This window comes from Oryzias melastigma, linkage group LG12, assembly GCF_002922805.2.
Source record: "Oryzias melastigma strain HK-1 linkage group LG12, ASM292280v2, whole genome shotgun sequence".
Lineage (NCBI taxonomy): Eukaryota > Metazoa > Chordata > Actinopteri > Beloniformes > Adrianichthyidae > Oryzias > Oryzias melastigma.
The window spans coordinates 23,017,771-23,034,967 of record NC_050523.1 but is presented as its reverse complement, the minus strand read 5'-3'; the positions used below and the strand labels follow the sequence as shown (position 1 = coordinate 23,034,967).

Sequence of the window (17,197 nt, the reverse complement as noted above, 5' to 3'; positions counted from 1 at the left end):
TCAGGGGGTCTGAATCTACAACTACAAAATCCAGTGTTGTGGAAATGTCCCTGGAGTCTCTTTAAAAAATCTTGTTTACATCAATGCTCACTAGGATTTCCAAATATTGACCACAATGCATTGTGTTTGAAAGATGGTTAATTGAAAAACATATTTATTTATTTATTTATTTTATAAATCATCCATGTTTTCATCATCAGTAGGTGGGGCAAAATATCGGTTCGGCGAACTATCGCAATATTTCAACTCATGAACAATTACCCGTCCTCTCTTTCCTTTATTCGGTTTCAGATTTTTATTTTGGCAAATGGGTGACATTTAGGGAAAAAAAGAGAAGTATTGGGTGTGGTGTCTGAAGTGCATTAAATCCAGAGCACTAAATAGTCCTGCACTATGTAGTCTTAAATTCAGACACATCCAGTTTGTCTTGAATCTATAAAATAATACATAGATTTTTTAACAATTAATTATTAGATGGCAACAGAAGACAAAGTCAAGAAATTCATCCCAATAATGTCAGAAAATAATGATTGTTTTCACCTGAATGAAATTGACAGCAGAGATTTTGATTTTACAGATTGTATTTTTTTAATGCATAGACAGACCTTCTTTCATCACTTTTAAACTTTTCTGAGCTTTTGAAGTTTCTCAAGTTAAGGCATGAATCCTGTTGCTTCTTTGTCAATACAAGCATCACGTTTCCTTGTTCTCATGTTGCTGCCAACCCCGGGCCCCCGCAGTGTTCCACCTGTGTGGCAGGTAAATCACATGCAGTAAAGCAAACTACTTGAATAACTTGACTGGACAGCAACAAACGGTTTTCATTCAACATAAGTCACAGAAATGGATCTTTGCAGTAAAACACAATATACGTTTTAAAAAACATCAAAGGTTAGATGACACGGGCTGCAAAAAGTAAATGTGCCACAATTGCCATTCATGTCTTGGTATTAAACTTCTGGTCTGGATTGGAAGCAGTAAGTCAGACTCAGCGAGTAGAAGACCCCGACATGGCTGCACATTGCATCAGATTCTGTTATTACATCTCAAAACAAATGAGTTTGAGATAAAGATTTAGGAAAATCTTTTGAGAGAAAAGTGCTATGGTACTGAAAAAAACCTGCCATCACATTTGTGTCTGCTGGTTCTTTTTTGAAGCATGTCAAATTTGATGTTTAATGCTTGTCCAAAAATGGGTTCATAAAGTTGATGCTCCAGAAATGTGTGGGAGGAGCTAATGTGTACATTTTTAGCCTATTTATTGATTATTATTTATTGACTGTATGTCTTGTTTACAATACATGGAAGACATGGATGACGCTCAGACATCAGGTCTATGTATTTTGTAGAGCTCTGCAAAAGAATCAGTAATCCTGTCTCCATAACTGGGTCATGAGATCATTCAGAGATTCTCCCAATACGGTGAACTTCACTATTTACTAGGGCTGAGTATCACTGGGTACCTCACAGTTCACGATACATGGCTCACAATATCAATATTACCGCGATACTGCAATAATTGGTAAAAATAATTTCTAATAACTCACAATATATAAAATAACACAATTTTATTAGGAAAATATATCCCTATTATTTTTTTTAGCAATGCAATCATAATAAACAACCTGTGTCGTATTGTTAACATTGCTGGAATCAGTAATACTGTCTTTGACAAGCATTGACACCAACTGAATAGGAGTTAATCTGTCAATTCAGTGTTAACAATAGTAAACATGAACAGCAGTACCACCACTTAGCGCAAAATTGTTGAAAACAACAGAACAAAAATTAAATTATTAAAGTAGCGACTAGTTGTCACAGGCGCTAACGTGCGCCCCCTATCTACCTCCGAAGGAACGTCTCACCATAGCATGACAAATATAACGTTTTACAGCCTCTTCAAATGAAAATAAAAGATCGATATTTGGTGAGAACACATCAAGAATCAATCGCAGGACTAAATGTTGCAATATATCGCAATATCGATATTTTGGCACAGCCCTACAATCTACTGAAGGATATGTCATAATGATGGCAGCTTTCAGCAGTACTTCCATCTGCAAGTAATAAATAAGTCACTCCTGTATTTATGTTGTACTCTTCCCAATATACAAAAATGTGACTTATACTCCAAAAAAATATGTAATTATCAGAGGGGCTCACACAAAAATCCAGATAGGCGGAATAAGTTTTATTGTACCCTGAACCTACAATCATGTTGATAATTAAAGCTTATGTGCAGAAGACTAAACTTTATCAGTTATTCAGCCTTCCATTTTATGACACATCAGGAGTTTATCTACAGCTCCAAAATTCATTTGAGTTCCTGGGAAAGAAGAGACCTCTGACAATAATGGACTGAACTGAAAAGTTAGTGAGCAAACCCACCAAAAACAAATGGAGGCAGTTTGTGGAGGGGAGCAGTTCTCCATCGACCACTATGGTAAAAATTCAATTTAATGATTCTGTAAAGACAGATGATTTTCATAGTGGGGACAACCATCTAAACATTTGGATCTTAAAGCACATTTTTGTGTTCAGAATTCAATGGGTCACATCTGTCTGATGACCTGTTGAACTTTGAGAACAATTACCCACAAATGACAAAATCTGGAATGGTTGTCAAAAAATATACAAAACAAAAGTTTTCTTTGGTTAATGAAATGAGGGGAACTTAATACATTTTTGAGGTTTGAGTGGATTAGGAACATTTATATTTGGACTTCAACTTTGCTTTGTTCAACATTGATATGTTTTTTTTATCATCTTACAGGCACACATTCTGTCTTTTGGCAGCTCCCTTTAGCCACCAGAGCTCATCAAACCCAATCCTCTAGGTCCTCCTCGCTCACTCTCGCCAACTGCCCTCATCTACAATCATCAACCTCCTCTTTGGTCTTTCTCTAGACGTCTTTCCAGCCTCCTTTTCCCAACATCATCACTGCCCCCTCTATCAACATCTGTTTTCCTGCATTTGTGTCCAAAACATCTAACATGATCTATTCCTCTGACGGGTTCAAGTCTGAGGAAGCTGTGAGCGAAGAAGTTGTCATACTGCTCTTCAGGTAAAACCAACTCAGTAAATTTAACAAAAGCCGAAACCTGACTGACAACACCTGGCAAGACTTTTAGGAATCAGGTCACAGTTCATCTGCAGAAGATGACAGAAAAGGTGAAAACAGGACTTTCCCTCCAGCTCTTCCTTACAGCGTCTTCAAGCCACAACAGAGCAGTTCAGGTCGGCTATCAGTCAAATTCTGTCACACCAATAAAGATAAGCATCAGCGCTGGACACTCCAAAAGCTTCAAATCCCCGTCTGCCTGCTTCTGCACTCAGCTAGAGCTAATAAAGGGAGCGGTTCGCAAGATTATTTTAGCTTAAAAACTAAAATGTCTCCAGAAACATCTGGGGTTGAGAAATATTGAAAACTCTAAACAAAACATGAGGACAAAACTTGGTTTTCACTGATTCTTTACATGACAAATGTGGACAAAGATGGACAGGATTTAAGTCTGCCATGAACATTAGTGAAACTCAAAAATCAATTATAAAAAAAAAGTTCGATCCTGGGTGCTACAACGGCACTCATGGAGGATCTCCGGGCTGCTGGGCAGCTAACCGCCAGCGGGCAAACAGAGCCAATAGAATCTGGCAACAGAGAAAAAATGTGGAACCCAAAAATTAATTGCCAGAAGTCCCTACCCGACAATAATATCGTTTTAAGCTTTTCCCTCTCTTTTATCGGCCCTTTATGCAGGTTTTTATGCCACTCTCTGTCACAGAGAAAAAAAACAGCATTTCGTAGCTCTGATCAGCTGATTCACAGAGAAGAAGACAGTTCCAGTTTATTCACATTCAAAGGTGTAAAAGCTGAAAGTCCTGAAAAGGTTTTAAATATCATTTTGAAAGGGTTTTCTAAAGTTTAGGGAACTTCTGCTTACACACCCGGCTAAAGTTACGATTTCTGGATCTGGATTGATTCGGACGCCGTATTGCGTGTGACCAGATTCCGTTTCTACAGTCTGATCTAGTCACTAAAAATGTGCCCAGAGCTGCGTCCTTGATTGGTTGACGCGCTGCGTTAAACTCTCCTCGCACCTCAGCACATCGCATCGTTACATTGACCTAACATTGAAACTTGACGCCTCCTCCACGCCGGCCGTGTTCGGTGTGAATGCACCATCAGACTAAACAGTCAAAGAAGCTGCTGATGTCGTCACTCGTGCACAGAAATAAAAACACACAGCTTGATGAGCTGCACATAATTGTGGTGGTGAGTGTTCGTGCCACCACTTGAGCCTATCAGTACTATATTTGCAGGCAAAAAAAGCATCAATGTTTGGATCTAATACAGCAAAGACAAGCTGTCAAAACAGTTTATTATTCACTTCTCCATTTGTCCCGGAGAGCTGTGTTCATGGGGGGTAGAGGGAGACGGCTGTTAAAGTGAGAGCCGGTCTCATTCTGTGAGACAACATTACCTCACCTGGCATGTATTTAGTGCAGCACATTGCACCGCTCACACTTGCCCCAGCTGCAGATGTTAGAAGAACTGCCCTCCTGGCTCCACTTTGACTCCTTTAATGATGAATTACAACAATACGATAGTTTCAAGTGTCCTGTGGGGCAAATGCTTGATAAATAAAGTAAGGCTCTGCTGTTAGCCCCACGCTGGGCCATCGGTGTCACTGAGCCCTGTGTCAGGTGACGCCATTCAGAGGAGTTTATTTGGACGATCAAACATCTGGCAGTCACAAAGACTCGACCTTTAACACACAGGTAGCACTGAAAAAGCTCATGCTAACGTGATGCTAATTTAGAATGAAGTGTGTGGGACCCTGGAAACCCTGCTGATGTATATGTACTTTTTATTCTAGAAATTGTGGGTGGTCGCGGATCTTCACCTTCTCCTGGGATTGATCGGCAGGATAATCTCCAAATGACATGTTAAAGGGTCTACAGGCACACTACTGAAACCTATATAACTAATGTGAAAAACAGAAACATGTAGACGAAACACACACACAAAAAAATTGTGTTTAAAGTCCCACTCCAATTATTTTTTGACCTATTGTAAAACCATTCTTGGTGGTCTTCTAATCATGATCATGTTGTTTTTAGTCAAAATGAAAAAACAAACAAACAACTATGTGTTTTTTTTAGGACATAATTTCTGCAAAGCAGCAGTCATTCATTAGAAATACACCTCTGAGTTGTGGGAAGGACTGTTTTCACAGAGTAAGCCTGCCCACACTTCCCATTATCCCTCTCCCCCTCTAGCTTACAGCTCCTCACAACCCCAAGCTAACATTACTGTCGGTGAGCAATAATGAAGCTATCCAGCCGCTCCGTTTAGATCCAGATTCCAGCTCAGATGAGGAAACGGCGTTCATGGATCTAGTCGTCTACAAGTGGATTCCTTTGAATGAAGCGGAACAGGACATTTTTCTGTCTGCTCCGGATTCACTACAATTTAAATAAAGAATTGCTCAGAAATGACAAATTTAAGCTTTAATTTATTTTTAAATGTCCTCATCATCAGAAAATTCTATAAAAACATGTTAAAAACACCAAAAACAGCATTTTCGTTGTACATCCAAACATCTGCTTTATTTCTTTCTATCGTCTTCCAGAAGCTGCACAATCGTCACGAGATAAAACTTATCATTTTGCAAATTTGCATTTTACTAGATTAAATATAAGAACCTTATTTGATCATTGTCTTTTTTCTTGTTTCTCCATTAATTACTACACAGTGTTTCAAAAACTATAAAATGTATAAAAGTGTCTACCTTTTATATTGTCTGTATAGTGAAAATACAGAATATGCTCCGAAGTGAACCACACCAGTCCTCAGAATTTGTAAATTCATTTATGTCTATATGCTTTTGTTATTTTAAAGTCAGACTTTTTAATTCAAGAAAGTGCAGCATTTGGAAATTTTGAGTTGGACTTTTTATTTGGAACTGAAGGTTTGTGTTCGATCGTAACTCAAACAAAACTAAAATAGAAGCAAAGAAACCAAAGATAAACCTTAGAAAGGACAAAACATCCTGTCTGTTGGATCATTGATCCCAGATGGATGTCCTGTGTTGATGGTTCTGTTCAGAAATAGTTCTTTAAAGTGAAAAAATGGTCAGGATTTGTGACTATTTTCATTTCATTCACCTGTACTCACCTGTATTTAAAGCTGGTGATCAGTCTGTGCTGTTCTCACCAATGGTCCAGCCTTTAAATCACATTAATGTTACTCTGTTGCTGCTGACAGACGCATGCTTTCCCTTTGTCAATGCCCGGTCCTCAGAATGGGTTTGAGCCTCAGATAATAGCTCCTGAATAATTTTGAGAAGATCCTTCTAGTTGCACAGCATTTGTTACACAATACTTAATCCAGTTTAATCTATCAACTGATCTTAATAACTATAAATTCTATGTGATCGGATTTGTCTCTTTTATGATCCAGGAATCAGGTTCAGATTATTATCTCCAGATCGACTGATGATCAACAAGGTAGTTGGTTAGAATCCCAAACCTACTAAAAGACACCTTCTCCAAACATTTCCAAAATCCAAACAAGGCTTTCTGTAAAGCTAATGTATTTTAGCCACAACTACCCTTACAGGTGAATACATGTGGGGAAAAATGAGCGAACCTGTACGAGGCCTGCAGGTGGCTCACATAAAATATCAGTCGTAGACCGCTCAGTGAGCCTGCAGTGTAAAACCTCTCATGACAATTTTTTTCTATGGGCATGCTGCAGGCAACAGGTTTTAGTGAACACTTAAACTACATGCAAGGATAAGTGGGGTTGATTGGGTGAGACGCTGGTAAAACCAGTGTTTTTTGTTTTTTTTTTAACTTCATTTACGCTACATGTTAGCCACGTTAGAAGCATTAGCCGCTGTAGAGTATTCCCAATCCCCATAACTCCCAACCTTGTTTGTAACACGTAAAGAAAATAGAATAAAGTTTAAAAAAAATCATTACTGTGACTACGCTAACTCCAAACTTGTTTGTAACCTTTTTAAAAAAAAGCCCTGTTCAACCTTGCGACATGCTAGCTTATTCACAATAACACATGTAAAAAACTGAATGACATTTTCAGAGCCATGTACCTCAAAACCAGTTTGACATCAGGAAAAATACCCAGAATCCATCCATATACTGTATAAAAGGGCTCTGGATCATAAGGAGTACTGTTTTTCTTTTCTTTTTTTAAAGAATACTTTTACCTATAGTGTTAAAAAAATCTTAGGTATAAGAGTAATGTGTTCATCTTTCCATGAATGCAAAAATGCAACTTTTTCAGCAAATTTGACAGGTGGTAAACTGAAAGCGGGAGTCACATTTGTACACAGTACGTGGTGGCCATGGAGGATTTTAGTAAAGGTTTAAATTTCATGTCAATCAGACAATAAAAGTTCACATCAGTCAGCGACCACCTGGGGAAATTGAGGTCATGTGGTGTGAGAGGAGGATGTTGAATGAATTTTGTGTGTTCTTCATTAATGTTTGAGTTTCAATGCTTAAATTTAAAAGAGATATTTTGTCGTTATGTTCATTTATCAGAAAATATGATACCTTATCATTTGCAGGTGCTCTTTTTCTAAGCGTTCTCTTCTGATTGGCTGCAGGAAAGTTTGTAGGAAGTGTTCCTGTCTACTTCCTGTAAGTGTCCATTCACACCGAACGCAGCAACCTGTTTAAATCAAGTTATTATTGCAAAGTAAGGACGACCAAAAACTTTGATTAAATCTTCTGTATTCCTCACATTCAGCTCTCTGTTTAAAGTTTGCTGGCAGGCGGTTGACTTTGGCAAACTCCAAAGAAATATGCTCATACTATAATATCATATGTCCACATGTAAGCAGATTTAAGCAGAATAAGAATAACAAGTGTTAAATGGCTCTCTCCGTCTGTTTCCGCGTTCTGCAGCCTCTTTGTTCAATCTGAGTACCAGGTGACAAAATGATACAACAAAGTCATCCCTGACGTAATGCTGTTAACACACAGGAAGGAGAAAAAGTGTTTTATTCTGTTCATTCCCGACATCAAACATCGAAAAACACTTCAGCCCATTTCTCCCGCCATCTGGTTCCAGTTGAAATGAGATTACAATGAAGGGGATGGCTCCGGACCAACATGTGCTCCGCACCTATCCCCTCACATTACCTTCTCTTCATAAACAGCTAACCACAAGCTAAGACCTGCTCTGAACCCAGAACCAGACTGAGGAGCCACTCTCCTCACAGAGCATGCAGCAGCACATGTGAGCCTCAGTCTGGGTAAAAGGTGCCTAATGAACTCCAGACTAGCTCACCAAATCCCATGATCCCCTTCAAACTGGATGCAGATGTCCGCTTATTGATCTGTCATTACAGCGGCAATGACATCATGAGCTGCACCTTCAAGGAAAGAGTCGGAGCAACACGGCGAGGTCCTGTTTCTGAGCCGCTGTAACCCCAGAGTGCTGACATGAAGCAGAAGTCAGTCCATGTGACAGGAACTCTACAGTGCACTGACTTACAGACTCGTTTAACAGCAAAAACTCAACCTCAGCTGGATATCCAGCTAACTTTACTCATTACATTAAACACAGCACGTTCCACATGATCATGAAAATGATATTTTTCTAAATCCTCAATACAAATGACAGTCAGCATCATTTTCAAGTCACTAACCATTATGGTAAAAATTAAATGTTTTTGAACAAACGTCCAAAACACATTTAAATGTTATTACACAACAGAGTTCTACAACATTAGACTCTAAAGAACTGACAATGGTCATTTGTTGAATCTGCTGCATTAGGAGGTCATCTTTACTGAAATCGAAGCTATCCCAATCAAAGTAGATGAAGTTCCATTTGAACATTGGACTCTTAATGTGTAGCAGCTTCACAATTCTTGCATCCATTGAACTTTTTGGAGAATTTCTGCTTGAATTTCTTAGCAGGATGTCAGAATAACCTGATCTGGATCAGATCTGGATGTGAACTGCCCCCACCCTCACAGATATTTGGCATGAGGATGCTCCAAAGGTTGAGGTCAGAGGGGTTTGTGTTGGATTTGTATCCACTTATCCACCAAGTTTGTTTATTACTAGTGTTCATTCATGGTTTTTCCCCATGAATACACTCTCATTTATGTCTATGTTATATTTCTGTTGTTAGCTTTTCAGGGGAGACTAAGTTGCCAGATGGAAATTGGGTGTTGGTGTTGGACTGGGGGCGGAGCTGGCAAAGCAGACTCTTCCTGAAAGGGGCGGTCTCACTCTGTGACGTCAGATCGCCAGAACCCACTCATGTTTATGTATTTACTGTGTTTTAGAACGAAATGAAATGTTTTATTCTAGTATGAAGTATAATCTACTGTGAACCTCCAGTGCAGAACTAAAACATTTGCAAATGTTCTGCGACAAAAAAAGAATAAAATATTTGTACAAAGCCTTTCGTCATCCTTTTCTTCTCTTTATTTTCCTTAATCACCAAACTTCTAAGGTGTTGTTACCCTTTTATAGAAATCCTCTGTCATTTTGGAGAGACGTTCTGTTCTGGCTCACAGCGATGGACGAATTTTAAAGAGTGATAAACTGAAGCATGTGCACCACGTCATCCACGTCAAACAAAGTGATTTGGGGGGGGGGGGGTGGTTACCATATATACACTTATCCACAGATCTCAATCTGTAGGGTGTCTAGATCAGAGTCACAAAAGATGGAGACACCAGGATCCATCACAGGACTTTTCCCAGCAGTCCCTCCAGCTGCAGCATCCCACAGGTCAGAGGTCATACACAGGTATTCCACACAAGGGGGTCACAGCTGGATCTGATCCCAGCAGACATAAGCTGAAGCAGATCAAGTCTTTTGGTTTTGAACCAAACTGCAGTTGTTCTATCACCTGCCCTAGATTTAGACAGATCTTCTTCATGAGTGGAAAAATAAAGCATATGGAGGATATTTTCTAATGCAAAACGTGATTAAGAAAGAGAATTCTAGGGAATGTTTGCATTCAATTATGACATTTTCGACAGAAACGTTACATATTTCCATATTTGTAGCTAAATTTTGGGACTTATCAGTGAAGATCATTCACTGTTATTCAATGACACCCTTTGAAAATAATTAAATAAATAAAAAACCCAGAGACTTAAAGAGCTCTCTTCGCCTGATGCTGGTTCTGAGTGCAGTTTTAAAGAACAATAAAGATAAGAAATCTGTCCATGATCAGACCAGTGCCTGACCAGGTAATAATAAGATACACTTTTTTTTTTAAGTGCATCGCAAGCACCCAAGGATCCTTGAAACTAGAAATAAAACAACAAAATCCACAAAGCTTTCGTAAACAAATATAAACCTTGTTTTTTTCATTATTTTTTTTCTACATCGCAAGTTATTCAAGCTCTAAACCGACCAATCAGAAGCCTTTATAAAAGTAGGTGGTCTCACGTCGAACATTCAAAAGGAGTAGTCTTCCAACGAGCTCACTCTTGATTGGTGAGATGGTTGCCATAGAGACAGGGATTCAGACTGACCACTGCTGGTTCCAACATGGCCGCCTCCCTAAAAATGGCAACAGAAATTACTTAATTTTATTGGACCAGGAAGGAAACCAGTCTCAATAGGTCCTGTCACACTCAGTCCAGTTTTCAATACAGTCAGTGGTTACAAGTTTGGGTTTGGGTAAAAAAGGGGAGGGGGGTTAACATGGAGAGAGGATGGTCTTCAGAGTAAACAGAACGATTCTGAACTGGAGTTTTGTAATGACAAAGGCTGAATAATTCTGGACTATTTGACGTTTATGGAGCAGGTTTAACCTTATTGTGACCAATCAAGTGGTGCGTTACATTCAAGAAGATCATTTCTGTTCTTCTCTGCTTTGTCCTAATCAGAACTAGCTCCCAGGGTGACACAAGGGTCGGTACGAGGAGACCGCATAATTCCTCTGCGCAGAAATCCCTCCCAGTAACAGCAGCGCTGCAACACTGTCCTACAAAGTATTAGAGAAGCTTCTACATTTAATCTGTTTAAAAAGCACTTTAGAAACTGGCTCTTATCACAGAAAAGTGTTCACATTCAATTTTAACACGACTCTCCCTCTTTACATGTTCTGCAGTCATGTGTTTAATTTTTAATCATTTGTAATTGATTGTTTTATATGTGTATTTTTATTTAAATCCTTTTTAATTTTGTTTTTATCTTGACAATTTTAACATCTGTCCAGGGAAAACAGATAAAAATAGTCTGGCTTGTTGCATGCGATGCTTTTAATGTGTGCTGTCCCTACATAATACATTGACATTTTAAAAAGCCCAAATTGTCATAAAAAGCTGAAATAAATGGAAAAACCATTCATGAAATTCTAAGTCAAAAGAGTTTAAAACTTGAGAGGGGAGAAAAGATTATGCCGTGATCCTACCTATTTCATGGAATTTAACATTTTCTTTCATTATTTCAACAATTTAACAGTTAAGTGAGTAACTTCTACATGAAATTGCACTTTTACCCAAATCTTTTTTTTTAAATGCAAGTTGTATTGAAAAACTTTGATGAATTTATTTGCAAAGTAATTAAATTGTTGAATTGAATAATTTTTGAATCGTCATTTCCTATTTTTTTAATAAACTTGTGTCGGGATGCTGCACACTTTTTCTTAATCAGTGTTTTTGTATTTTTGAGAAGGAGCATTTTCAGTCTGTCACAAAAAAAATCTACAAAAAAGTTCCAGCAGTAGCTGCAGACAAAGTACACAGAAGTATGTGAAACAGGACTTGTGGGAGAAATATCAGTCTGAATGAACCAAAAATGCTTCATGCAGCATCTGTGATTTACAGCAGACAGACGGTTACAATATGAAGGTGAGCGATTGTTCTGCAGCACTTTGCAGTGAATGCATGACCTCTGACCTCCTTTGTTCTCTTTTATCTGACGGATTCCTCAAACTGAGGCTGAATGATGTCGGGTTTTTTTTCAATGATCATATGGAATCACTCCATCTTCAAGTTCCTCCTGCGAAGACGGTCAAGTACATGAGGAACCGAGCGGGCTGCACAGAGCTGGCAGGAATGTTACTGAGAACTCTGGACCCAAAATCCAACACTCAGTCTGGGCGCTGCCGCCGACATCAAAGCACAAAAGAAAAGATGGTCCAGTTCGGTTTTACTGCGAAGACGAGAGGCTGAAACTCAACGCTGAGCCAGACAAGCTCGGCACTGGAACCAGAGTTATGACAAGTTCAAAGAAAAAGTGTAATTTTCCCTGAATCAGCCAAGAGTTGATAAATATCAGAAAAAACAAAAACTGAAATTAAACAATTCAAGGATATAAAATGTTCTCAACCAGACCTGCAATCCTCTGATCACCACTTCCAGGTCAAACTGTAGCATTTTTTTGTTGACGATATAAAGCTGTTAATCAGATTACCTCATTTATTTTAAACTGTGAAATGATTTTCCTCTGATCTGTGCAAAAGCTGTGAAGTTTGATCAGATAATGAGAAACAGCAGCTCAGATTCCAAAGACGACGTTGTGGATGTAAAAACTACAGGCTGTAATTTGAATTATAAACATGCAAATGAGTGTTTTCTTCTCTAAGCAGCAGTGGGAGTCGTGCGATAAATGCTATTAAATGTAATTGCCTGGAGTGAAGAATTATTGCTTCATTGTGGTCTGAGCTTAGCCAAACAAAGTTGAGTTCACTCTCATGCCTCGGTAATTAAAGGAACGAGAACAGCTTCTCTCTGTGAGTCACGCAGCACCGAGCAGCATTTGATGAGACCTTTCATTTGGGTCCAAACACAGAGAACCGAGGATGTAATGTGGTCCAGCTGAGAAACCCGGCTGTGCCCCGACCAGCCTGAACCTGCTGTTCCTGAGGAGGGAGGAAGCCGAGCTGCTCATCAGCAGCTCAGGGAGAACTTGTCTGAAGAGGATCTAGTCTGAGATTACTTATAGTCTAGTGAGTATATTCATGTAAAATGACTCATTTCTGGTTTATTCCCTTTAAGTTACAAAGTTTTTCTACTCAAAGGTTTTATTTGCTTAAAAAAAATGTTGATTCTTTCGATCCACTCAATTCAATTTTGAGTTTACACATTCATACACATTTGTTTAGGAATACATTAATAATCTACTATATGTTTTGAATATATTTATATTAATCTGATCCAGTTCACATACTGTAAATGTATCAGTGAAATAATGAGATTGTTAATATCATCCAGTGTTACATGGATTCTCTAAAGGAGAAGTTCTAACTAAAATGTTCAGATCATTAACATTGGAAACATTGTTCTGCTTCTCCTGGAGGACGTTTCAGTTTGGACACTAGGTGGCAATCACACTATAGCATTACACTTAATTCAAGAAGATGAAGAAAGTGTGAGCAAAAAATGATGTTTTAGACCACAAATAAATACTTTAAAATATTTCCTTAAAAGAGTTTAGAAAATTAATATATGCAAGTCTATAAAGATGTTCATTTAGTCAGCAATGTATGTTTGCATCGACTGAGCGTTAGCTTTAGCCGTCCTATGGGATTTTCCATTAAACGTTAGTATCAAGCTAGCAGACTTTAGCTTTATGTGCTAAATTGATCTCAACTTTTATGAATCAATTATTGATCTGTTAAGCTTAAAATCGATTCAAATCGATTAATCAATTTTATCAACCCAGCCCTAATGAACTAATGAACACCTTTTCTGAAATTCTGAAATGTAAATTATTTTTTTTTCTTCTCAAAAACATGCTGTATGAGTCTAATAACTGCTCGGAATTATGAAAAATCTTTCATCCATCTTCTGAAACTGCTGAATCCCTTTTAGCGTTGCTGAAGCCTATCCTAGTGTTGGGTGAAGGTGGAGTACAACCTGAATAGGTCACCAGTCTGTTACACGCTTGCATGCACACCTATGGACACTTTGGAGACACCAATCGAAATATGAAGCATTTTTTTGATTGTAGGGGGAAGAAAACTCAGGCATGCACGAGTAAAATTAAAATTTCACCAAAGATCTGCTCACTGAGAAAAAAAAAAGAAGAAGAATTTCTAAAGTAAAAAAAAAATTCTACAGGAAAATAATGGAATATTAAAGAAAATTGCATTAAAAAAGACAAGCAATGCTGACTGGCTAAACGTAAACAGCCAGTCGTATTCACCTCATAAAAGAAAGACAAAAAAACAAAACAAAACAAAACACTGGATCTGGACAGAAATATGCTTCAATCTTGATTAAAAATTACTTGAAAACACTACATTTTGGAGTAGATATGTCAAAGCGGTGGTTTCTGTTCTTATTTTAGTCCCATTTATGTTGATTTCCTTCAGGAGAAAAACTCAATCTCAGGGAAATGATGTGTTCGTGTGTTGTTGGAATAATCAGAAAAATGACTGTCTGACTTGGAAATCACTCATGAACATTGGAAAAACAACAAAACTGCAAACATTACAAGAATGCAGGATAACCTTCTGTGACTGAACAAAGTGGATTTTGTTTGTAGTTCGCCATCTGTAGGTAGACACCTGAACTACAGGGGACATAAAACAATACTGGTAAACAAAATCATTAACAGTTTTCCTATTTGGTGGGCCAGACTAAGTAGTTTAACAGGATCCATGCGGCACCAAATCCGCACTTTGCCCCCTCCTGGTCTATAACTTGTTTCCTGCTGTAGTTCATCATCATTCCACTAGGGGCAGTAGAAGGACTTTTCCTGCTCATTTCAAAATGGCTGCTTCCATAAACTCTCTAAAATTGACGGGAAAAGTTTAGCCAAAATTTCCAAACTTTATGGCTAAACAATTTATCAGTCATTAGTATTTTTGGTTTTAAATGACTACTTGCTGTATTGAAAAAAAGGCAAAATTTGCAGAAAATGAATTCTTTATAAAACAGTTAAACCATGTTAAAAAAAATTGAGGATCAAATTTAAGACAGCGGGTATAGGGTTGTTTTTTTTCTGAACTCTCAACTCAATATTTTTGCATCTAAAGCTACATTCACACCACCCTCAGACATGTGCATTAAAAAACACTCACGTTCAATGAAAAGTCTCTGTGTCGGAGTCAGAGCTCCGTCTCCCATCCTGGTTACGGTCTCCAGAGAACTGAACGCACTACATCTCCCAGCAGCCCCAGCGCACTGTTCCTGGATGGTGCTCAGCTGTCTCCCATTTGAAAATAACATTCAAGTCGGGCTTCAAAACTTCAAAAAGTTTCATGACTGTTTTCAGGTTCTAACTACAAACATGGAGCCGTTGAACACATGTGGAGAGTCAAACCAGGTCAAACTTTGACCAATCAGGGACTTTGATTTGGTAGTAATGAATAGATGGCGTCTCTTTTAATTATTAGAAGTGCCAAACGTTTGAAAATTGATCATGGAGAAGAAAATAATAATTGCAGTTTGTGTATGGCCAGAATTCTGTGAAACCAAGTATTTTATATATCAAAGTATACTATGTGATCATGTATCTTGTGTGAAAAGAAAAAGTATGAAGTGGGGTTCAAGAGATTTGCATCACTTTGACATTTCACCTCGAGTAAATAGTACAAAAGAACAAGAAGAAGAAGCCCTACCCTGCTTTTCCAGTGTGAACACCATGGACTAAATGCATGTTCAGGAATTCACGTACATGCACAGTGTATCTGTAACTTTAAACTAACATTATCGAGAGCAAAAACATACCAAATCATCCGTCGTATCAAAATTGATACTATCTAAATTTAATTTAAAATATTTAAGAAATGTGAATTTGATTGAAGGGTTTAAAAAACATCAGAGAAAGACTTTTTGAAAAAATGTTTTGAATTTTTTTGGTCATTTCATTGATGTAGAGGGCTTTAAAGGGGGTTACATTTTTAAGAAAGATTTAAGGAGACGATCACAAGACAATACTGAACCAAACACCACAGAAAAAGTGCAAGGACACTCCTGAAATATTTCATAAAACTAACGTCTATGAAGCTTTTCAGAAAAGCAACAGGAATCAGGGAAAAATCAACACTAATGATTTTAGCTGAAGTTTTTGTGAAGTTAAAGCAGAAAATGTTAAAGAGCTGAAAACAAGAAAAATGAATAATTTTTGTCTTTTGTTAAGTTACTGAAAAACTAATAAGTAGCTTTAAAGAAAAAAGGCAAAAAAAAGGGACAATTCTAGAAGAAAGAACCTTAGTATGGGCTTCCAAATTCCTGGGATGCACCTGTCTTACCTGCCAGCATCCCGGAGCCAGACCCTCCTTCCAAATCTCCGGCAGGTGAAGCGGCGCGTGCCGTTAAGAGTCCCAGGAGGCACGCGGTCCATTCCAGTATCAGCATCTTCCCTGATTCTTGACTCTTCTGCTCTGAGGCCTCACTTCAGCAGCATGGTTGGTCCCCCACGACTGAACAAAAGAGGCCAACTAACTCCTGCTCCTCTTCATCACTCCTCCTCCTCCTCCAGCAGCTGCATCACATCACTGAACGACCCGACAGAAGCCACGCCCCTTTCTCCTCATGCAGACCAATAAAAAGGGGAAAGATCCTCCACCCATTCTTCCTAACATCTAGTCCACACAGCTGGACTGGACTCCAGAATCCAGATGTTACAAACACATGGAGGAACAAACAGTGAAAAAATAAAAACAGATGAGTCTGAATGTTTCTGATGAAGTCAGAGCTTGAATCGGAGGATTCACTCTGGTCAGGACATTGATAACTGAAGAAAAGAGCTGAGTCATGCTTGTCATGATTCGTCTGCTCCAGAACCTTCTTCTGTTTTATGACAGCAGAAAAGCAGATTCTCTCGTTTCTGTGAGCAAATGTGACCTTTGTTTGTCTGATCCAGGGATACACAGGTGAAGGAGCATGACTCGGCTGAAATTCAGGTTACGTTGTCTTGAAATTGAAAATCTTCCTTGAACAGGAAGATTTAAGTCCAGGGTAATCCCTCCTCCCTGACCCCATTTGGATTTATCTCTCTGTGCTTCCATGCAGATGTTTTAGATTCTCCTCCATGTCTGCACGTCTTTCTTCTGAACTCTTCCACCTGTGCTCTGGTCTGCACTCTTTCCAGGTTTCTTGGTGCAGCAGCAGAGGAACCCCCCCCACCTTTCCTCACCTTAAGCTTCAGCGGGTAACATGAACTCTCCCCGCTGTAAATCTGTCTCGCCTTTGCTGGACATCTGAGCACGCGTGTCGGGGCCGCAGCAGGGGGGCT

General features: G+C 38.7%; 1 protein-coding gene across 1 annotated transcript in view; it reads right to left on the bottom strand.

Annotated features, from left to right (window-relative positions):
- si:ch211-196i2.1 (collagen alpha-1(I) chain) overlaps positions 1-16,472 on the bottom strand; it is a gene marked incomplete in the record, with an annotated part of 126,655 nt that extends 110,183 nt beyond the window's left edge. Inside the window, 1 exon segment of the mRNA XM_024298772.2 lies at positions 16,212-16,472. Within this exon segment, the coding sequence (XP_024154540.1) occupies positions 16,212-16,317 (106 nt within the window).
- Positions 16,473-17,197: the final 725 nt, after the last annotated feature.